The sequence below is a fragment of the Anguilla anguilla genome, chromosome 17, assembly GCF_013347855.1.
Source record: "Anguilla anguilla isolate fAngAng1 chromosome 17, fAngAng1.pri, whole genome shotgun sequence".
In the NCBI taxonomy this organism is placed as follows: domain Eukaryota; kingdom Metazoa; phylum Chordata; class Actinopteri; order Anguilliformes; family Anguillidae; genus Anguilla; species Anguilla anguilla.
This window is the reverse complement of record NC_049217.1, coordinates 9,769,963-9,794,160: the sequence shown is the minus strand read 5'-3', so window position 1 is coordinate 9,794,160 and position 24,198 is coordinate 9,769,963. Positions and strand designations below refer to the sequence as shown.

General features: G+C 42.1%; 1 protein-coding gene and 2 long non-coding RNA genes across 4 annotated transcripts in view; 2 read left to right on the top strand and 1 right to left on the bottom strand.

Moving 5' to 3' along the window:
* Positions 1 to 1,392: 1,392 nt before the first annotated feature.
* Positions 1,393 to 2,738, top strand: LOC118217287. Its single transcript, XR_004763158.1, has 2 exons — positions 1,393 to 1,786; positions 2,358 to 2,738. It is a non-coding gene; the product is annotated as an uncharacterized LOC118217287 (long non-coding RNA).
* An 11,971-nt stretch (positions 2,739 to 14,709) lies between these two features.
* LOC118217286 lies at positions 14,710 to 21,822 on the top strand. 2 transcript variants are annotated; one of them, XR_004763157.1, is made up of 3 exons: positions 14,710 to 14,867; positions 15,255 to 15,323; positions 20,899 to 21,822. It is a non-coding gene; the product is annotated as an uncharacterized LOC118217286 (long non-coding RNA). The 2 variants fall into 2 exon arrangements; XR_004763156.1 differs by having other exon boundaries at positions 14,710 to 15,323.
* Positions 21,646 to 24,198, bottom strand: part of gsg1l (gsg1-like) — a 26,565-nt gene continuing 24,012 nt past the window's right edge. The window contains exon 5 of the mRNA XM_035399167.1: positions 21,646 to 23,071. Coding sequence (XP_035255058.1) covers positions 22,753 to 23,071 — 319 coding nt within the window. The 3' untranslated portion in view covers positions 21,646 to 22,752. The remainder of the gene's footprint in view (positions 23,072 to 24,198) is intronic.

Here is a 24,198-nt window from a genome sequence, read left to right as displayed (position 1 = left end):
GGAGGGGGTGGGTGGTAGAGGAACAAGGGAGATTGGTGGGGTATGGGGGGAGCTTGTTGGGACATGGGGGAGGGGGTGTTGGTGGGGCATGGGGGGAGGTTGGTGGGGCATGGGAGGAGGTTGGTGGGATGCTGGTGGTGGGCATAGTGGACATAGCTGGAACAAGGGTGTGAGCCATTGCTGGAGATGCTGAATTCACGGAATTCAACGGGAAACCCCTATGTTTTACTATGTCGAGGAAACAGTGTGGTTAAGTGCAAGTATTGAAAAAGTTTTCACCAAAAGGATACAGTTCAGAAAGGTACAGAAGGTTCACGCACAAGTGACTTGAAAATGAAAAAAGTAAAAGAACTGAAATCTGCATCAATGGCGATAAACAGCACACGTGCCTAAATACAAAAATGCAACAATAGCATCATTCAAGGCTGCTTTACCACTGGCTAAGAAAAGGACTGTGAAAATGAGAAGATCGTGAAACTGTGGAAAATCATCTCCGCTGTCAAAAAAAAAATTAAACTGCCAGAAAGCATCACAACTCAAAGAACTCGAGTTGAAGTCTGAAAATGTCAGCAGCATTTCAAACAACGTAACTGAGGAGTTTCATATATTGACATATCAACCATGTACATTAAAATGAGTTTGTGGTCACAGGGCTTGCAATAAATGACCCTCCTAAAACATGGCTTACAAATGGATTCTGTTTGGAGTCGACTGGACTGGCCCAAGGGCTACGACCACACTGCTACATATCCACTTAGCGGTACGGATCCCTACTGACTGAACCCTTCTTAGTCCTGTGTGAGGTTTACACCAGTTCACCCTGCAATCGAACCAGGACCGTGGGGCTCATCCATGGACTAGAACAATAAGGCTTCCATAACCTATTCAGCAGGCCTACAATTCATTTTTTAATGGAAGAGTAAGATATAACATTTTATTTTTTATTATTTCCCTTTTTTCCCAGGTCTTGAGCTATAGCTAAAATGTATTTGTGGCACGGTGACGCAGTGGGTAGCACTGTTGCCTCACAGCAAAAATGCTCTTGGTTCGAATCCTGGCCAGGGCCTTTCTGTGTGGAGTTTGCATGTTCTCCCCATGGCTGCATGGGTTTCCTCTGGGTTTCCTCCCACAGTCCAAAAACATGTAGATAGGCTAATCGAAGATTCTAAATTGCCCCCAGTGTGCGGTACAGTATAAGTGTGTAAGTGAATGGTGTGTGTGCCCAGTAATGGACTGGCGAACTGTCCAGTGTGTATTCCTGCCTCTCGCCCAGTGCATGCAGGGACAGGCTCCAGCGACCCTGACCAGGATACGCGGGTATAGATAATGGATGGATGTATGAAACTTATCTTACCTGCTTTTTAAAACTTATTCAAAAATTGGGATTATTTTCAAAAATGTAGCTTAAATCGTATCTAAATGGGAAAGAGCATACTTGTAGCAAACTGAACGGAGCTGCTTGGCAAAGCGCATATGCTTCCATTGGCACCCCGTCAGTAAAACTGAAACGAGCGGGTCCCTGGCAGCATTTGGTGGCTCAGTTCATAAAGTACACAGTCAGTGAACATTGAACGCCCGGGTGTTTCCAGCGCTTTCCGCGAATAAAGAATGAATCAGCCGTTATTGACACAACAAGGTCGTGTCAGTGCAGTTAACCTGACGCGGCGTTAACTGCCACTATCAAAACATTTTACGACGTGATGCCTGAAAAATTTGTTCGCGTGATTCATGTTTTTCCACTGGTGTGAAAGGAGAACGCGAGAACATTCGTATTTATTCCAAATGGGTAAGCACTGTCATAATAGATCGTGGTTAATGTAATATGAGCGACCGTATAAATTTGAGAGCATGAACTTATCAAATTGTGTAGGGGAAAAACTGATCTCCAATGATTTGATATTTAAGCTGGGAATACATTTTTATCATATATTGGACATTGCCTAACTGTCAGGACGCTGTGGCATATCAAGAGAAAGCTGAAAACGGCTAGTTTGCAGACGCAAGGTTATATTCTAAAACGTAGGGAAATATTACCGAATGGTGAGGGGTTTTTCAGCACTTTCCGATTTCCCATGGATGTTGGATTTAGGGCCACCGAAAGTTTCCACTTGTCGTCCGTGTGTTCTACTCATAGTTACATTTTGATTAAAATAAATAAATAAATAAATAAATAAATAAATAAATAAATAAATAAATAAATAATAAATCTGCAGTGTAGCGACATTAGTGGCAGTTTTGCTCCCTCTTGTGGTGAGGTGCTGCTATTACGGTTTGTAACAAACTAGTCGTCATCAAATAAAATCTAAATTATTTTTGAATAGCGCATTTCACAGACAATTGTCACCTACGCTTCACAGATAACCCTGGCCTAAACCCCCACAGGAGCAAACCTAAGGCAATAGTGCAAAGGGAAAACTCGGAAGGAAGGAACTTGGAAGGAACCAGACTCGAGGGCAGAACCCATTCCTCCTCTGGTCGGCTCAAGGTGTAGGTTTAAATGATCAGTCAGTGAATGTTCACGTGAATCAATTTAGTGTCAGCTAGGTGACAATCCTGTGGCTCAGATGATAGGCGGGGCCGAGTGGCGATGGTGGCGAGCGGCCGGCGGCAAGTTGGCAGGGAGGAGGCGGCGACGAAAGAGGAGGCCGTGATGTTCAACACTAGGTGGCAGCAAATTCAAATAAAAGCTTCAAGCTTTTCTGATTGCTTAATAAACAATAGATGCATAAATGACTTAATCCGAATATGTTTTTTCAGTGGTGTTCCATTAAATTACTGTATGTATTGCTATAGATAAAGATTCGACCATTAACTTGGCTTCATATATGAATACTATTCACCAGCCTCTGCATGTATGTGTGAGTGTGTGTGTGTGTGTGTGTGTGCGCGCGCGTGTCTGTGTCTGTCTTTATTCTATCCATGGAAGAAATTTGCACACGACTGGAAGCTGTAATTAAATATTTACAGTTAACTATAACATTCTTTTATTATAAATACTAAAAACTGTTGAACATAGTGTTGTTCTATTGACCCATGCTGTCTTCTGAATTGCAACTTTACAACAATATTGTTCTAAGAAAGCATCTACAAGAATGTTGGATGATACACTGAGTGATAAACTTGGATAAGATCATATATTCCAGTGCCAGGACATTGTGGATTACACCATAACAGTTGTGAAGAGAGAGCTGTTCATGCCTTCAGTAGGTGCCAGTACTACTTCAGTAGGTGCCAGCTCTAAGTTTAGCACTTACACGTTTAAACATTGGGAGGTCTAAAGGAATAGCTCACTTTCATGGCTTTTAATATAATTTCAGTTTTAGTGCATGTTTTCAACTGCCACAGATGATTTTTGTGTGCGACGAAGGATGTTTCACACATTTACAGAAGTTTCTGGTGTTCTATTCCTCAAAAAATATGTTATTGTACAGTTTATTCCTCAAAAAATATGTTAATGTACAGTAACACAACATAAAAACATCTTTATAAAACATTTATAAATGTTCACTTAAGCATACATTCAGCTGCTTAACATAGAATACAAATACTGTGCTGATGCATGGTCTAACATGATTAAATTATAGTATCTGTGCCCACATCCATTATAACTCATTTACCAATATATTCATGTTGGACAAAGTATTTCAATGTATATTTAATGATGTATAATGGTATTGCTTACGCTCAAGATAAAGAATGTGTAACCTAACTAGTAAAGTGTTAATGATTGATTTATTTAAACACAGACTAGAATACAGAGGCTGTGTCACTAGGTGGGTACATGACAACAATCACCAGTAGAAAATGGAAAGTTAAATAAAGAAATAAATAAATAAATACACCCACTGGTGAGTTTTCTACTGGAAAAAAATAAATATTCATCACACCTACCAGCTGTTGCTATTTCTGCCTAAATAATCACACTGACATTAGCTGGCTCTGTGGGAATATTATTGTAATTATGCACAAAATGGTGGCTCATTTTGAAGAGAGAGGAGGAGAGTGTAAACTGTTGCTCTCGGCGTGCCTTTTTTGAACAGTGGACAGTCCGTTCGTACAGAGTGAAACGCGTCCAAGGAACACGAGATTACGTGAGCTCACCTCCCCGTGCTTATCTCACTGGTTCAGGCCATGTGGGGCCCCATTTAAACGATCCTCATTCATGCCAATGACATTCAGACTGTGTACACAGTCCACTATCTTGAAATAATTAGCCTCTTTACATTTCAGGCTAGTTTCTTCTTTGTCTGTCTGCTTGCTGCCCCATTAGCAACTGGCATTTGTCTTTGCACTTGCACTTTATCCTGCTTTATAGGTACAGTGCATGTGTTTAGTGTTGTGTTGCGTTTTTATAGTGTGCCATCCTGTGCGATGCTGCAAGACAAACGTTCCCCTGAGAGGTAATAACAATTCCATTCATTCTCTCATTCACGAGGTGCCACACTTTATGTAACACCATATGGAAACTGAGGTATCGAGGTTATTGCAGCCCCAAATGGATACATCAGTTGCTCACATGCTTAATCACCCACCTGTTTACGTGCTCATGCACGGTCACTCAGAAAGTACTCACCTAGTCGCCAACAAACTCACACACTCATTTACATACTCACTCAATTTACTCACTCATTGACAATCACTATTACACATGCATTCAGTTTGAGCTCCTGCAATGTAATGGCAATACTCTTCCTTTTCCACTAGATGGCGTTAAACACAACATATACATTTTAGCCATTTGGTCAACGCTCTTATGCAAAGTGATTTGTACAGATTACTTTTTATGCATACAATCCAATTAACACAGCTTTTGATTTTTTAAACTATGGCAATTCAGGTTAAGTACCTTGCTCAAGGCTATAAGAGCAGCACCCAAGCCAGGATACACCCCTACAACCTTTGGGATACAAGCCCAGTTCCCTCACAATTATACGACCATGTGATCCTTCTAACAAGGGTATCTGCCAAAATACTGCACATGGACCTAACAATGGCTGCACTGTTCCTCTCCGATTCACTTAGTCCATTAGAATGCCAATTTAAGTGTCTCATTTTGCTGTAACACCTTCCGGGAGCCAATAGGATACCCTTGCTCTAATCTATATGCGTCGCACCCCAAGCAAATGAACAGTAATGAAGGTGAATAGCTCGTATATCTCATCCTCACCTGGAAAATCCAGTCATTACAGAGGACAATATGGCGCTGCAGCTGTTTCGTCAGTCTGGTCACTGAATTGTTTTTTGCATGCATTTATTCGTTTATGTCTTTTTTGGGGGGCTGGCGCGTGTTTGGGGGGGAATTCAGGAGGCATAACTGACCAGAAATGGACTAAAGTCCTTTTTGGGTTTCCATGGAATTCCATCCAACTGAGTAGAATGTGTTATACATTCCGCTGTCCCTCCTACTGTTCCGAGACAGACGTTCAAATGAGAATTGACTGGTTGGAATTGATTTTGTTCTTGGAAGATCTTCACATTACATGTGCAATGATAGACATTTGACATGCTGGATTTGATCAAGTCATTTCAATCAAGAGACCCCCCCCCCCCACCCTCCACCACCCCTTTTCCCCCCCCATTTGCACACGAGCACGGGTGAGCCACATTCTCGGAAGAGCTGTAGATTGCAAGCTGCGCCATTTTAAACTGCTTGCAAATTCAGCTTTCAGTGTTTCAGAAACAAACGAAGCTCCGCTGGTTTCTGCTCACAGTGGCGGGTCGTGAGCCTGTCCTGTGGGTTTTTTGTTTACAGTGCTTCATCACAGAAGACGTACAGGCAAATAATAACGGCTTTTAAGTTTGCCATGAAAGGGACTCCATTCAGTCCCACTTGAGTTGGCTGGGTCCGAGCTGAATTTGTGCTTCAGAAATTACTTGGAGGATTTATGCCGCGACCATAGGGAAATTCCATTAGCATAACTCATTCAACAAATATACTTTCTGGATATAGCATGCCTCCCGGGGTCTTGGCATTTCATATAGTCCTTTCAGGCCAAAAAACGTTAAAGAGACTTATAGTGGAATATCACTATACATTTTTAATAGGTATTGATTTTGTCACAGGTCCTATATATATGAGAAGGAGAGGGAAGCTGTTGATTTAAATGTGATCCAGCAGGGTAACACCTTTTTTTCTGCGACTATCGAACCCCCTGATATTCCATGTCAGATGAACAAGACAGTTAAGCCAAATGAAATTGAGTCAAAAGGAGCTTTCACGCAGGCATTGACTCCTTTTATTTCCTCAGGCCTTCCCAAGGCAAGTCCTGCCAAGGTGTAAAGTGAGAATGTTTAAAGGTGGTTAGATAGTACCTGATATACCTCCCCAATGGAGTCAGAGCTGCCAATCCACTGTCTTTGGACCAAGTCTAAAAAAAAAAGACACCTCTCTGGACTTTACCTTGCTCCCAGACCTTGGAAATGAATTACAGTATGCCCAGTATTCAGCCTCCCACCACAACAAACTCCCAAGTGAAACCTTATACTGCTATACTGCTCCCATGGGGGTTAATGGAAGCTTATTAAGCACTATGCATATCATACCATGATGCAAGATAATGTTGCCCTTACGGATCACCATTTGGCATCATGTGAACACTGTGACAAAAAGCAGTTCTGCTCTGTTTGACCATTATTCGGCTCTCCAGGATTTACAACACACTATGCGTATGCTAATATAGCATATTTTAGTACGGCTTTATTGCTTAATACAAATGTACCATTACTGGCTGTTCTGCAACTATGATCTCGATGTTTTGCTGCTCCTGTGATACACATTTTAATCCATTTTGCTAAATTGAGCTTGAAAGTCACAGTGGAAGAAAACAATCTGAAAAAGAAATAACATAACAATGAAGCTGCTACTTCAACTTATAATAATAATAATAATAAATAATAATAAATAAATAATAAATAAATAATAAATAAATAATAAATAAATAATAAATAATAAATAATAAATAATAAATAATAAATAATAAATAATAAATAATAAATAATAAATAAATAGGTCATTTAAAATACTTATTTTTGGAGAAACAAAATCACTGAAAAACAGTGCTTGTCACTCAGGTTGCATTTCTGGCGGAGCGGTGATATTAGGCTTTATAAAACTGATGCATGTGTTTGGGTACACTGGGTATATTACCCCATGACTTAAATTACTCTCAGTGTTGCAGCCTGTGGCACTGCCATGAGCCAAAACCCCAGGAACTGAAGCACAGTTTCATTCCACCATTATCAGGATAAAAAAAACCCCACAACATTCACATTTATTTCTCACAGGGAACAAAAAAAGAAATACACATTTGAAGAGATTGATGCCAAGGTTGAGACATGGGGCTCATTCTAAGGAAAGATAAACATTGACAATGAAAGAGATAAATACTAAAAGATATTCTCTTTATGAAGGAAGGTCATTCCTGTACCCCTGAGAACTGCATTCACAGCACTAAGGTAACGAGCAAAGGCTGTACAAAAGAAATTATTCTGAGAAAACATTGAAATAATAAATACAGTTACTGAGGTTGAGAAATTCAGCACAGTACTGTAATCTCCACTTGAAGACCTATTAGTCTTCATATTTAGTTACCCTTCTGCTCACCCTCCCACCATTGTACGTGGCCTATTGCAATGATTCAATTTAATGATTTATTCACTGCTTGGTCTTCGTTAGTCCAGTTAGCAAGCCTGACATCTGCATTCACGGGGCAGAGCAGAAGCATATAATAAGCACAACTGCTGCAATAATATTTAAAAAATACAAGTTCAGAAACGTCCACTAAAACTCAACATGCACTTGGTAAAGAACTCAGCAAGCAAGTACCTATTTGCCCTCTGTCGATACCAGCTGTGCGAATCGGCACTGCAGCCGTCTCCTCATGGGAGGAATATTTAACGATTTACCTTCCCAGTCTTAACAGCCGATTCTCAGTTCTCACCTCAGTTGTCCTTTATCGGACCACTGTAAGCTCCGTTTTGTTTATTTTTTAATAAATGCTGGCAGACCGTCAGCTTTGCCCAGGGCAGGCCGCTAGCAGGGTACTGTACGCTTGCAAGTCGAGAGGGTTCTCAGATGTGACGGTGAGAATCGCCCCCTCTTCCCCAATGCAAACATATCTGCGCTCAGGAGTGGCGTCACAAAGCCATCGGGAAGAGACAAGCAAGTGAAAGACTTTTCCCTGAACACTGGTGTAAAGTTTTGACACAGCCCTTGGCCCCCCCCTGCAGCGCCGGAGGGACTACAGAGCGGGCGGAACGAGGACATGCCAGCTTATGGTCAAAACCAGGTCTCCCTACCATTACATTACATTACAGGCATTTAGCAGACGCTCTTATCCAGAGCGACTTACACAACTTTTACATAGCATTTTACATTGTATCCATTTATACAGCTGGATATATACTGAAGCAATTACGGTTAAGTACCTTGCTCAAGGGTACAACGGCAGTGTCCTACCCGGGAATCGAACCTGCGACCTTTCGGTTACAAGCCCAGTTCCTTACCCACTGTGCTACACTACCGAGACGAGGAGCAGCGAGATGGAGAAGCGCAGTGCTAGATCCCATCTCCCGCATGTCCATTCTGGTTAGACTGCTTCTGAATAAACCCATCAGAGCCGTCTGTCTCTTTTCCCAACAAAATCCAGCGAGTGGCCTTTACGTGGGTAGGCTGCGCTACGCATTGCGTTACGCACAGACGTGGAGCAAACAGCTTAAGTGTTGCACAGTTTTGACGGATGAAAATGTTTGACTGAAATCGGGTTGCCCCCTAGGGCACAGCTTCCACGTGAAATACAGAACCAAAAAGGAGATTATGGGGGATTTATGGTTCATGCAACCACAGAAATAAAGGAAGAGGTTAGAATAGGATAGGAAGAGGATATGTCAGGATAGGAAGAGGATACAATAGAATAGGAAGAGGATACAATAGGATAGAAACAGGATAGTTGTTCTCCAACTGTATTGCTGCATGTTGAGGTACGATTAAACAAGTTTGTAAGAATTTATTTTCATGTCAAAATTCCATTGCTGCAATGTCATCCTCTAGTTTGGGAGAGAGCAGATCGGCAAGCTTGTACAGCAAATTTTGACCTTTGGAGTAAACAACTGGCAGTTAGAATGAACTCAATTTGAGTGTACATGTGTGATCATCCAATAGACTCTGTCCCAACTTAAGTAACTCTTCTGGGAGTTGATCTTTTATCTCTCTCCAAGAGTTTAAACTGAACTCTTGTAGGAGTTATTACTACCACACAGACAGAGTCTTCACTTAGCTGAACCTACATGTCATTGGACTGTGGGAGGAAACCCCCATGGACAGATTGAGAACATGCAAACTCCCCTGGCCAGGATTCGAACCTAGAACTTGTGAGGCAACAGTACTATCCACTGCACTATCGTGTCACTGCACCTGTCATTCCCTCGACTTGTTGTCGGTCTGGAGTCAATGACGCTACCCTCCACCCAAAATAATACACCACAAAGGGATGAATCCCGAAGACAAGCTGGAGCACAGGGCCGAAAATAAACTTCAGGAATCTAACACTGTCGAACAGCCCATCTGCAGCCCATCAGCTCGGCTGCGCAGTCACTGCAGCGCAAGCCGGTGCAGGCAAACTGCGGGTAACCAACCCGGCAGGAAAAGTCCTTCAGACAAGGCCCAGGAAAATCCTGCTGCCTGAAACTGAAACTATGCCAGGGCACCAATAGGGGCAGCTGGGAACCCTGGGACATCTGGCCACAGCCAGTACTGGAGAGATCCGGATTCAGTTTTAGACTGCGGATCACGAGTGCTTTGAGGACCCTCCCCTACATCTAGCGACCTGAACAGCAGGTTCATTTCATATTTTGTGGAAAAGCCAAGTCAGGGATAGAGACTGAGGCCACGCTGTGAATGTGAAAACACACAATAAAATAAAAACATGGTTTACGTCCTCACCACTAAGGAACGACAAATTTTCCCGTCCATTTCTATAACAATTTACGTAAGTTAACCTGAATGAGAGGAGAGGGGCAAGAAGGCTTTGATTTGTCTAAAATAGAGAGCAGGGCTGTGGACGTGTGTGAGAGATCGAAGTAACTGGGTGTGGGAGGGGGCAGCAACAAGGAGGGTTGCAGGTTTGAATCCCAGGGTTGGGGGAGGGAGAGGGTTGTGGAGTGGTACTGCCATGCTAACCTTGAGCTCAGCGGTTGAGCGGTACATAAACGGAGTCCTGCCAGCAAACATTCTGCCTTATGAACAGATGATGCACGTCATATTTGCCGTCCTGGGCAAGTTTGCCTGATAAGCATATGAATAATGGAAACCCAGTTCTACACCCGCCCCCCTCCCCCCACCAACCCCCACCCACCCCCTCGATTCAAATTTCCAGGGGGGGCACATGGCTGACGTGACTCTAGGAATATAATGGTTCCGTCTACTTGGGGGGCTTATAGTATAAATCTCCCAGATCCATTAAAAGCGGTCACTGATGCAGCTCAGAACAGAACTCTAAATACCAACCCCCACCACTTACCAACAAGGGCAATGCATCATGGGAATCTGTTCCCATCTGAAAAGTGTGCATATCTCATACATCACAACCGCAAGTGGCATAGTAGACAAATCCATATGTGCAGATTAATACAGATACAAAAGACAGCATTTTAAAGCACACCCAATCGACACCCCCCCCCCCCCCCCCCCCCCCCCCCAGAGCTACCGGAGTCTGAGCTATAATTAAAAGCTCAACTACCGATGGGCCAAGCTAGCCCAACGTAGAGATGCTGTTGGCTCTTTGACCACTGAGAAACATAAAAAACTATTTTTAAAACGCACTGTCAATATACATCAATAATTCTGACAATGTGTAGGTCTGCATCTACGAACGGTCTGTGTACCTCCTACAAGTTACAGAATAATAAAAATACAGCTATGAATATTTTACCTCAATACTGTTTATACACATACAAACTATTTATTCATATATTGTTTTTGTAATAGCTGGTGGAAAATGTTTGGTTCATATCATATGCAATTCAATAAAAAATGTAAAAAAAGAATATGGCCTATAAGAAAAAGATCTCGCACAAATCTTGTTTTGCCATGTTTATATTGCAACAACCTGTCGTATCTCCTGTTTATGAGCCTTGAAACAATTCAATCACGTCAGAACATGTTCCTAATTCAAGCCTCGATTATGGCAAGCGGAAGAGTGGTCTATAATGAAAGCGCGTCTCGTGAAAGTTTGGCAATTTGAAGAAATCGCTCGCCGAGACCAGTAAACACGGAGCGCGGCTCTTCCCCACGCTGATGGAGTTCAGGTCAGATTCCTAACGAGTCCGCGCTTCCCAATTACAGGCAAGTGTCACCCGCGCAAAAGGAATTTCAGACATTACTGAGGATGTCTCTTCGGTCTTCCTGCTCCAGCGAGTTCGATAATGACAGGTACCCCTGATTGGATGAATATGGGGACTGGGAAGGAGGGGTTTGTGCACAAACCATGAGGGCAGAAAATGTTTTTGAAGAGAAAACACAGGGATGGAAACATTAATCACAATCTGATGGAATGTAAGGCAGTTATTTTCTCAACAACTTTTTAGGCCAGGTGGGGTTATCACTGCGGATTTGGAGTTCAGCTCTAAACACTGAGATAGCACAGGGGAGCCATGCACACTATAATACCCAGGGCCAGCCCTAGGGTTTTGGTGGCCCTAAACAAGTGGGTTAGGGTTAGGGTTAGGGTTGATCCTATGTTTAAAGACCAGCCTGTAAGGAAACTGACAAACTGACAAAAACATCAGTTAGCATTGTTCAAAAAACAGCCTTACTTGCCAATAGCCATAAGAAGTGCAACAGAAAGGGTGTGCGCATTAGCCTGCAGCATGCTACAAAGTGGATAATGAAAACGAGCCTAAGCATCGCATCAGTGCAAACTGAGTACGAGGCCAAAATTGATTTATTGCGTTCTTTCTGCTCTCTCATTGAAATGCCCAACCATATGTTGAGCCGGTCTCAAACTGCAGCAACCTCTGTCGCCGCATATTTAAAATCAAGCCGCGATTTCTTTTCTGGGAACCAATCTGTGGAGCCGTTTGACAGCCCAAATCATTTGCCTTGATGTACTAATCTCGTTCCAGTTGTCGGTTGTGTTTTTTTCTTCATAAATCAATGTCAGTATCCAGCGCCCACGCCGAGACAGGTATTGTGCCTTTTGGGCATTAAATCCTCTGCGCTCGTTTGTTGATGCAGGGCCCAAATGTTTCAGCCCTTTTGCCCTTCACTCTTGGGCAGTGCAGCAGGTACACCAATGCGTCCTGATATCTGACTCACATTTACATCCAACCCACCCTCCCACTGCCAAACACGCAGTGAAAGCAGTTTCTCTAAGGTCTAAATAGCGGCAATAAATTGGTGAAACAGATTTACGAAGCAATTTCAGGATGCCGGTAATCCCATTACAGACTGTTTTAACTACTCACAACATTACAGACGAACAGGATCTTCTTTTAGCATGGAGGTGGAAAGGGAGCGATTCAGTTTTACGATTAAATATATAAGATTAAATTATTTTTGTAATTTCGGGCAGACTCTGTAGATTTGCTGACATAAGAGGACAACAGTACCAAAGCGTTTTATACTGTATTAAAGTTGTGGTGAAGTTACCCTTTAGACCACAATTTCTCCACTCTGCTTGGTTTCTCCAAAAGCAAAGTGGCCACTAACAACATATTTCCTCCGGTGGTCAAGGACCACTAGCGTATGCAAATCAAAATCTCAGAAATAGCCAAGAAAGGACCACATAATTGGATATTGCATATCACGTCCCCTCTAAATTGAATTCTGGCTGAAGAATTAAAACATTAGACGGTTGATATTTTCTGCCTCCCATAAAAGTTTATACTCCTGTCAAATCCCAGTTCCGTCTACCAATAACCCACTGTTTTACAGCCCAGCAGGTTCTTCACGATTTCCCTTAAGGATATATGACCCGGCATCTCCAGACTGCTGGCGACCTTCATCAGCGCGCACGCATTAGAGGCTCCCATTACCCCTGCGATAGAAGTCATTAGCCAGAGTGAAAATGTTGGCACTGCCGGAGCTAGCAACTACACAATTCTCTTATTCCACATGCATTTACTTCTTTGTAGCGGAGAAAAACGGTTTCAATTTCTGCTTTCCTTTATAATACATGTGGGAGTGAGTTGCCACTAGGAGGCAAGACAAAATGCAGCTTTCAGTATGCCATACATACATTTAAATTATACACTGTACATCCAAAGCTGACAATATTTATTCCTGAAGAAATATGCCTGCTATTTAACTGTTATTTGGAGCAAAAAAAAAAAACATTCACTGCCTTTCATATGGTAAATATATATAATATACAGTCTAACAGTTTTACTGTGGCAGGGTTTCAGATTCTATTTTGTAACACTGTTTGCACTGCCATCATCACAGAGAAAGAAATAATTTCTATTCAGGTGCTGTCATACCGGATGGCATCAATGGTTGAGTGTCTTTTTTTTGGCCACAGCACAGCTGAAAAGACAAGGCGGTGTTTTATGGAGCGGGGCTGGAACACACTGTTCACCGCCCGGTGACTTTACGATTTTGAGAAATGTTCATTGCTCTCAATCACTCTTTTTCTCTCTCCCTCCCTCTTTCTCTCCCTACCTCTCCCTCTCTCTCTCTCTCTCTCTCTCTCTGTAACCTGTGAGCAGATGGTGCCGCAGCAGCCGAGAGAGGGTGAAGACAGAGCCCCCCCACTGAGGGTGGGGTGGGGGGGGGGGGGGGGGTGGGGGTCTCTGGCAGATGCTGGCTGCTCTAAGGCACGTGCTGCAAGCAAAGCAGGTATGCTGCAAACACTTCACTTATCCTTCTGAAAAAATGCGTTCTTTATGACGCTGCAGCCCGTGTCTCACAGACACTCCAGTGTGAAAACATTCTGTGTGATGCACTAGTGCTCCACGGGTGATTTTTTGTTCCGACTCTCTCACTGACTTGCATTGGGGCCAGTAATTGGAACGGGAATTTGGAATCACCAGTTAATCCCAACTGCTGGTTGGTCGAAAACCAGGACTGTGGGGTGATAGTGTAGTACAACAGTCAAATAATTGGTCTTGTTACTGAAAGGTTGCAGATTTGATTCTCATATAGGGCACTGCCAATGTACACTAGTGCAAGGCACATAGCCTGCATTACTTCCGTTTATATCCAGCTATATAAATGAATACTTTGTTAAAATGAAAAAATGAAAAAAGGAGTGTAAAGTGCTCCAGATAAGAGAATTTGCATCCCCATATCCCAAGTTGCATCCAAACTGATTGTAATGTTTAATGGAAGGGGGCATGGAGTTACTAATCATTCCCTGGGGTGGGTGGGGGGGGGCTGGAATGGGTTACTGATCACTGACTGGGGGGGATTTCCAACTGTCGTGAATGCAGCACATCCCATTTTTTCCCTATGCTTGGCGCCACCCTTCCCCCCTTCCTTTGTGCTGTGATACTGTACAAAAATTAACTGAGGTTTCCACATGTTTAAACTACCACATACTCTTAGACAAGAACTCCTGCCCACTGCATTACACAGACTGGCCATGTACAGTGTCAAACTTCTCAATTCCTGTCCATCCATCTCTCTGGCATATCCATACACTCTTCAGTCACTGCACGTATTTGAAACTGTCCACTTGTTTTTTGTCTCGTCCACACAATCCGCTTCAGCAAAGACCAGCACTATCGCAGGCATCTAACAAGAGCTATCTAGGCTGCATGTGGTTGACCTCATCGGAGCCTTGGACAGCCCGTAGACAGCTGCTTCGGTTCTACCTGAGGTGGCGATTTCAGTCATTGACTGGGACTGAGCCACACGCAAGTGCTCCAATGTAAGCATCCTGTTTTCATCCATTCTTGAGTAAAAACAATAACAAGAGCCATACAATTAAGAGACATATCCTGGCAAATGCAGGAGCTGTCGGTTTGAGGTTCCCAGGCCTTTTTGATCCAGGAGTTGTAACAACATGCGCAATTAGGCTGATTTAGCGGAAGCGCTCACTCCGACTTACTTTCACCCGCGACCCACGGAAGCGACCAGCCGCTTCGGTCTCCCACGGACGCATTTACTTCATCAAGCCGTTCTTACGGCCACCAGTAAATGTTCTCCGCAGTTAAGAGCCCTGGGGAGCGTAAAGCGCTGCTCTCGTGTAAATACTTGAGATTAAATGTGCTGCGAGCGCGAGCGACCGCTCCAGATGTTGCGTCTGTCACGGCAGGACAGGAAATCAACTTTGCCACCAGGGGAGATGAAGAACTAGCTTTTCGCTTATGCCAGCCGTCTTAGGGTGAGTAATTTCTTACCTCTCTCTTTTACAAGAAACAAAGACAAGAGAAACATTGCGAGGGGAAAAGTAATCTTATGTGAAAATAGACACTCAATACAATCGCCTGCATCCAGTGAACATTCCTTTCTGAAGTATAGACGGACATATTTTTTTGCGAATGTTCATTTGTTGTTTCTCTCTGAGTCAGTCTGCTTTCCTCTTGACTGTTACTCCTGTCTGTCCATCCCACCCCAATGCCAAGCCAGCCACCATCGGGAGTGAGAGTAACTCTCATCTAACCCTGATCTAAGTCTGTATATATCTAGCAAATGCATTCTGGCCCGTAATTGGTATTCCAACTTGTTTATTAAATCTGAAGCTCTTAAGACAACATGTTGAAATGAAACCATCAGTTTTCTCTTACAACTGTAGCTTTGGAGAGGTCAAAGTCAAGGTTGCACAGGAAAAGGAGCAGGCACCACTTAGTTACTATGCTCTTTATAATTTATTGTGATTCATACATTGTCTAGAAACCTCTATTTAGTAGCATTTATGCTAATCTCTAACCCTTGCCCACTTTCAGTTTTTTTTAATTATGTGGAGACTGAATGAATAAATAACAAACACACACAACTATTTATCATCCTAGCCCAGTTAGCAGTTTTATTGTTACGTTCAGAGTAAGGACCCACACGCAGACCAGGGAAATCCAAGAAAACGTTATCTTTATTCCGTGCGAAGTTCGAAGCCAGGTGATCAGAGATAGTGCGGTACAGAATCGAGTTTCCAGAAGAAAAGTAAAAAGACAGGCAAAAAGTCAAAAACCAGGAGATCAGAGATAGCGAAGGTACAAAGGGGCAGGCAAAAGAGAAGTCAAAGAAAAGCGAAGGTCGAACCAGATCAAACAAAACCAAAAGGGGCAGGCAAACTCGAAGTCGGGCAAAGGGGTGTCGCAAGAATCTCAAAATACAAAGGCTTACAAATAATCGGCACAATGAATCTGATCAACGTTCTGACAAGAAACAAGTGGAAAAGACTGACATTTATACACTGGGGAAGATAACAATCAAGGAGGGGTTAAGTGAGTGAGGGCGGAGTAACAAACATCCAGGTGAAGAACATTAGGATAACTAATTAAATGACAGGGGACTGACAAAACGCGGACTGGAATCACATAGACAACAATGATAACAGACGGCCTGGGTATAGCAGGTAAAACACGTGCAGAGAGAGAGGTGCAGTTAGAGCAAGAGACAGGTGCAGGCAATTGCAGAACTCAGCGTTAGAGCAGGCTAGAAAGAAAAGGGGCGGAGCTACAGCGCAGCATGGAAAAGGGGAGACTGGTTAATGTATTAGTATAGTGATCTAAACTATCAAAAACCCAAAACTAGTGTGTGTTAGTCCATTAGTAATATTCACATGTTAGTATATTAGTGAGGTTAGTACTTTACAATCTATAAGTTAGTAGGGATTAGTAGAAATTAGTAAAACTAGAAATCAGCAGGAAGAAAGTAAAGCGAGACTGGAAAGAAGGGGGGAAACCACGAAAACCCGGAACCACCCGAATAGTGAAATCACACAAGTACAGGGGAGTGAAGCAGCTCAGGGAACACAGACACAGAGACAGTACTGGGGAGACAAGTGACCGGAAATACAGACTACAACATTTATAGATTAAATTGTATGCATACTTGATTAAATGGCAATAACCGATACACTTACGGATATGCAGTACATACACAGTTTGGCATATATTGGTACACAAACATATTTTCACGAGCATTCCGTATCTTCTGGAGTAATTGTTTTTACTTGTGCTCTGCTTTTTCTCATAAGATGCAGGAAGCTGTCCTTTGACACCAGCTCAGCCTTCTGGCCTCTTTCCAAAACCCAGAATTTTCCTCTTGCTCAATTTTATTGTGGTGGAGTTTAATTTTAGATTTTTAAAAAGTACACAAATATACACAGGAAAGATACAGCTCTGGACAAAATTGAGACCGCATCAAATTTTCAGTTACACAGTTTATGGGCATGTGTTTGTAAAATTGAACTTTCAATTTTCTTTCATTTATCTACTGACCACATTTGATTTTGATTCCAAAAAAAAGCATTGTCATTCAGAACATTTATTTGCAGAAAACAACTGGTTAAAATACAGTATACAATGAATAATGCAAACTAATCCAGTTTATACCCACAAGTAAATATAAAATAATAAAAATAACAATGTCTTTGCTATGGATTCAACTATTTAAATTTGGTTCAGTACCCCAATTCTTCTTCAAAAAATACGGGGTGGTCTCAATTTTTTCCAGAGCTTTACCCTCAATCAAAGTAGGCACTGCGAACAGTCTTTCCAACAAAATCAAAAGACAGGAAACCAAAAGGAGGTTACTGTACAGCATTTCTACTGCAGAATGGTGCCTTTCTGTCATCCTCCTCAAAACTCCACCTTCCAAAAGAAGGGAGTTATTGAAACATTGAAGCTCACAAGCTCAGCGTGTAGCAATGCATCCATCCTTTGTCAAAATATATGCCCTATATATATATACACCGGTGAGCTGGGTTTTAGGAAAAACCATTTACTGTGAAAATTAAACTTCAGCCAATGCGTTTATCTGGTTATAACCTATTACACATAGTCTTTCCAAACCCAACTCACCACAATGCCTGTCCTTCCTCGGGGTGCCCATACCTTTATCTCCTATCTGAGGAAGTGAAGCGCCTGCAAGTTGCACTATGGCATTTGTGACACTTGCCCAAAAGGGAAAAAAGGATGCTCGTTTGTACGAGAGAGATGGGTTAGAAGCCCCATAACTGTCACAGAGGGTGTGACTGAAAGAAAAGGGTGAACTTACCTCATTCCCTTTCTGGATGTGGGGTGATGTTGCCCCTTTTTCCCCCTCTGTACACATACATGTTGCATATTCTGTGCAGTTCTATGGGTTATCAATGTATGGAACAGCTTATCTGGTGAAGTTGTAGAGGCAGAGATGGCCTGGATGGATTGAATGGCCACTTCTTTTCAACACGTATTCTCGTGTGCTAATGAATTGAGTGCATTTGAGTGTTGCAGTAATCCCAGAAGAGAGCATTTAAAACAGCTTGTCAGGGTGCTCACTTCTGTGTCTCCCCTCACAATTCTGTATTATTATGTATCTTTGCTAGGCCTTGCCTCTCACAACTATGAACATCAATGCATGCATCTCGTGGTTGAAGGGTAGGGCGTCAATCCACGTCAATGCCTGTTAAATTTCTAACTATGCAAGCTGCAAATACATAGAACATATGATTTCAAATATCTTTAGTGGTACTGCATATATTATAACTAAGTCCATGAGTTTTCCTTATTTTTTAATCTCTAACACCTATCAGTCAGTTAAAGACTTTCCGAAGCCACTGACCTTAATAATATATATATTTTTTTTAATTTATCACAAGGGTGTCCAAGCGAATCAATGAATGACAGGTGTGGGTGCTGCCTTTTGTTTTAGGCCAGCACTACAACACCTGTGTCAACTAATGAACTAATCAAGGTCTCCAATCAAAACCTTGATTACTTGCATTGGGTTTAATTATGAGGCTACAAAAAAACGAAAAGAAAAAAAAACCTGGCTCACATACTGGCCCCTTTTCAGATAACATTGAACACTGGTATAGAGACATGCATTCCAGCATGAATGTATGCCAGGGGATTCCAACCCCGTTCCTGTAGATCTACAGTCTGTAGGTTTTCATTTCAACCCTAAGTTGGCACACCTGATTCTACTAATTAGCAGCTTAGAGAGATCACTGTTGAATGAGGTGTGCTGTGTTTGGTGTTTGATGGAGTGAAAACCTACAGGATGGTAGATCTCCAGGAACAGGGTGAGGACACACTGTCGTACACCTTCGACCAAATTCATGTTTAGCTGAAACATACATTGCCTGTAGCACTTCATTTTGAGCTCTGAAGCTGAAATTACTTTGCTTTCAGACAATTTTTCCACTGGATTAAAAATAGTATTCTCAAGACAGAGAACAATAACAAAATAGATTCAAAGGAATGTCTATCATTATCCTGCTTTCCAAGTATGTTGGACACTGGGACTAAAGCCAATTATGTTTTTCAGGTGCTTATCAACAAGTTTCTATTGACTGGTAACACAGTAACTTCACAGCATTCTTCAAAAACCGCAGTCCCAGGCAATAAATGCACTTAACACAGAGATTCCTAAATAACTTTATGCTGCATATAAAGCAGGACCTTTTTGACTCCTTGATTACTGTGACTGCACCCTCCACCCACTCAAAATTGAATGCAAAGCATAACCAGTAAATTAATTATTCATCTATGGATATAAATCTATGCCAAGTACAGGAGGGCCTTCAGGCAGTAAAAACCAATACGGTAAGCATGTGCCATGTCTCTGAATCATAAGGTAAGCTGTCCTGTTTAAGCACGTTTCACATATAAAATTCTGGGGCACTCTTTTCTAGTTCAGTGTTGTAAAATTCTTGAACCAACAAACACCCGAAAGAAGGGTAAGTTTTGCAATGGGAATGGGTCCCGGGGTGAAAACACCCTCTTTACTAAAGTGGTTATTTTGAAATCCACAGTGCTCTGGCATAGATATACTGCACATACAGAATATCAGATATTAAACTCCTGGATTTGTATGTAACTTGTCTCCTGTCATTGTCTGAGCTGAAGTGTTCAAATTTTCTGGCAAAATCACTTGTGTATCAACCGCATGTGCTCCTGTAACCAATCTGAGCGTCCTGGATACCGACACAGGGTGCGAGGAAGGTGTGCCAGGCTGAACATCTTGTGGGTAAATTGAGTATCTGTGGCCCAGGTGTTTGTTCCAACAGAGCATCATCTCAAGACCGGCGTCAGTGATTAGATGGGGAGCTCAAGTCACCCAACGCTCCAGGTGTCAATCAGCTGCCTGCTGGACGGCGTCTCTAAAACCCTCAGGACCGCATGGCCGTAAATCTCCGAGACCAACCATTGACCAACTGCCCAGTTGTTGGCTGGTCAGCCTGGCCGTCTTCTTTCAACTCATGGTTTTTCCACACACGTGGCCTGAAATTCAGTCTAGCCCCTTCTAAACACATCTAACCTCTTTCTAGGAAACACACATGGTACAAGTTGGGGTCTATTTTTAATTTTTAAGGCTCTAGAACAAATCTTTCACTGACAAATGACCACAAGATGTTACACAACCTACAAGTTGTGGCGGCATCATGGAACAGATTTGGTTTAGGTGTGTTTGTGTTCACTGAGGTCACTGATCAATGTCACTTATTTCACTCAGTCGGGCCATTTCAGTGATTGCTTTCGAATACATAAATCATAAATCTTTAAGTGTTTTGAGAGTGCTGTCCAATTATTCTATTTGTGTGTACTTTCTGGAATTCAGCACAAAGTTCTTGTTTCTTGACTCGAGGATGTTTCTGCTATTCAGTCACTTTTCTTCTCCTCAGTTACTGGCCATGTCACACTTAAGAGCGGAACTGCAAAGAAGCAACTACATGGAGGGTATCACTTTTGCAGTCCCGTATTGTTACGTCCTTTAGTGTTGTAATATTCTGCAGTACTGTTCTTTTGCAGGATCTTCCCATGCCACCTGACAGCATGCAAGCCAAAGACACGGGCAGTGATGGAGCCAACCTTCTGACATCATCAACAGACTCCAAAGAAAATGGCTGCAACCCAGTTACATTTTTGGCAATTTAACACATTTTACTTTGAACTTTTTTAACAGCTGCAATGTTTTTATGCATTGCTTTTTTTAGATCACCATAACTCCCTAAAATATTGCAGTTCTACTTTAACATGTGCTAATCAAGAATAACAATTCTGACATCTACTTCTATGACTGGTATTTAGGGTGCATGTTGAACAGTTATAAAAACATGCCAGGAGAGAGAGAACTTCTCAAACCCCTTGTAGTTATCAAACAGAAGTGAAGTTGGCAACGGTGGCCAAAAAGTATCGAAATCTTATTTTATTCTGGCACAAGATATTGTTGATTTTGCTTTTTTGAATATTGTGTATTATAACAACTTAAGAATTGAATCTGCGCTGAAGGAAAAGCAGAATGTTTGATAAAAGGGGCAGGCTCTGACGTGCATTACAATTAATGCTGAAAAGCAGCATCATAATATTTGAAATTACTAAACATACTCTAAAAGGCCATTTATGTCTTTTAAAGTTCAGCATTTTCGCAAAATTTGTTTTTTAATGTTTAATATATTGCAAAAAACTTTCAAAAGAGAAAAAAACAAACTTTTGAATATATTCCGTTCACATTGCTTTGACCAAATATAAGATCCAGAAACTAGTGTTCCCACAGAGTTTAAGGTTCAACATCACAAGGATGCATAGTTTACTGTTATTATGAATGTTATAATTCTGTTTAATTTTAACAGTATGTTGGCAGTGTTATCAATACATTTTTTAATTCTTTATTGTATGTTCTGATTCTCTCTTCCCTCTGGACAACAGTCTGCCAAATTAAAAATATATAATGATGATCACGATAATAGCATTTAAATTTGTACAAATATTGTGTAATTATACATATAAAAGAGAAAACAGAGTAGAAACCATGAATAAATGTATGCATTCAGACAAAGTAGCTTCTGTTTGTTTGGGTACATTTACATAAGTGGATGCTTCAAGAATTACAAATGACTAATACACTTTGTCACTGAGCTTTTGTGGTAAGAATCCAGCAAAGTTCATAAACGACCACAAGCACGGACAAGCAGGATATAAACTGAGCTGTGATCTTGCATAAAGAGTTTCGTTCCTTAGTGCCATTCCATCTAACATCAGTGGTGTTGGCTTTTTAACTCTGAGTGACAAATTAAAGTATTACATTGTCTGTGATACCTACACCTATCTTCAGGAATTCTGACAGCTTATGGAACAAACATATTGTGCAAGCGTGAAAGTCTTGCATAAATTTGTCACGCAAAGATAAGGCAAGAAAGTAGCAGGTTGATAATAAAATTTAAATCCACATTCGATATATTTACGAATGGCAGTGATACAGTCCAAAAAAATGTGCATACCTAAATTCCTACACTGAAGTCTAGAAACCTATTTGATCCCCACACAAACCTTACCTGTTGTGGGCCTTTCCTTGTTTTGATAAACCAATGGCTCCTATGCTCCTAAGTCTGGAATTAAATCAAATTTGGATTGTTGGTACGCCCCTGCCTTTTCAAGAGCACACACATTGTCACCACTTGTCAAGATCTTAACATTAATACATACAATTTATTGTCCTGTTTAACGCTCTACCTCATGCCCCCCTAAAAAATCTTTCATGTAATCATACTTCTGGAAAGACATCCATCTTCAGTCAGAAAACGCTAATTTGTTGCCGATTTCTTTCCACGGTCCTCTGATAAGGTTCCAGGCACAGGTCTAGAGGTGCCCTCCGAACGGCGTCCCTCAGCACTGCTCCTCTCCCAGAGAGTCAGGGTTGTCGCCCAGGTCTACCGAGGTGGCCACCGGGGGTCCCCGCGTTTTGCCCCTGCCCCCGCCCTGTCCCGGACCCGGGGCCTGGAAGACCTCGACGGAGCCGGAGACGGACTGCACCGAGCGGTCCCGGAAGTAGTGGAAGGCCTCCTGGTCCAGGATGGCCTGCTCCTCCCGCAGGCCCTGCTCGAACAGCTTGCGCTTGTGCCGGAACTCGATGACAGTCTTTGTGTAGGAGTTGAGGGTGGTCACGGAGGCGGCCATGCAGCAGGTGAACGAGCCCCAGGCCATGCTGAGGGGAGAGAACGGGAGGCAGGTAAGGGGTCAATAACCCGAAAACACTTCCACCGCAACTTCTCTAAACCAGGGGTCCCCAGCATAGGTCCTGGTGAGCCGGTGTGTGCTGCTGGCTTTCACTGTTACTCAGCGCGTACTTAATCGTGTGCTGAACGCAGCCTCTGGTTTCTTGGGTTAATAACATTAGCGTGCAAACAAAAATTCAGCACACTGTGGCTCTCCTAGATTAGGGTCGGGGACCCCATGCTCTAGAGAAGTCTGACGGTCATAACTCATTACTCAATACAAATGAAGCTGCAACATTCCAATTTGAATAATCTTATGATTTTCTGTCCTTGGACATGCTTCTTTGTGACAATTCATATTCCCTTTCAGAGTAAGGAAGTACAGGGGGCAAAGGTAATGCAGTAGTTGACCATCTGCTTACTATCGACAATCTGTGCTTACAGTTAACATGGTTAAGTTAAAATTCATAATGTGAGACATTCCAAAAAAGTAGCCAAAGCTTGACGACATACAATTAATCATCCAAGCACATTTTATTAGACTGTACAATTCATCACCAACAGTTTGAATGAGGAGTTACATTCAAAGATATTACAATTCACTGAAGAGACATTTAGTATAACTGATATGCTATGTCATCATAAGAATTCATGAGAGGGGTGTGGCCCGGGACCGAAAACCAAGGGCAAGAAAGCACAGCACTGATATCACTGCCAAATCCCGTTCCTAACTAGAACTTTCTTGATACAGAACTACAGAGCATTGAAGGAACACAGCGCTGAGTCTTATCGCTCTTAATTAATCACCAGAACATTAGATAAGCCCTTCTTTAGGTAGTTAAAGTGCTTAGAATTCCTTAAAAGGGAACCTAAAAAAAGTCATCATCCGTCTTTCTTTTATCTTTCCACTATTACTTCACATGCATATCCAAAATGGTTTCCTCGGAAAAGTCAGAACTTGGAAATGTGTTTGGCTGAAAACATAAAAAAAAAAAAAAAAGTAAAACATGCACCTATGATACGAGTGGGCGGTTCCAGGAACATGAAAATGGGCGGGGCTAAGCTGAGCTGTCAAAAACAAACTTGTCTGGACCAATCAAAAGAACCATTTTCACAC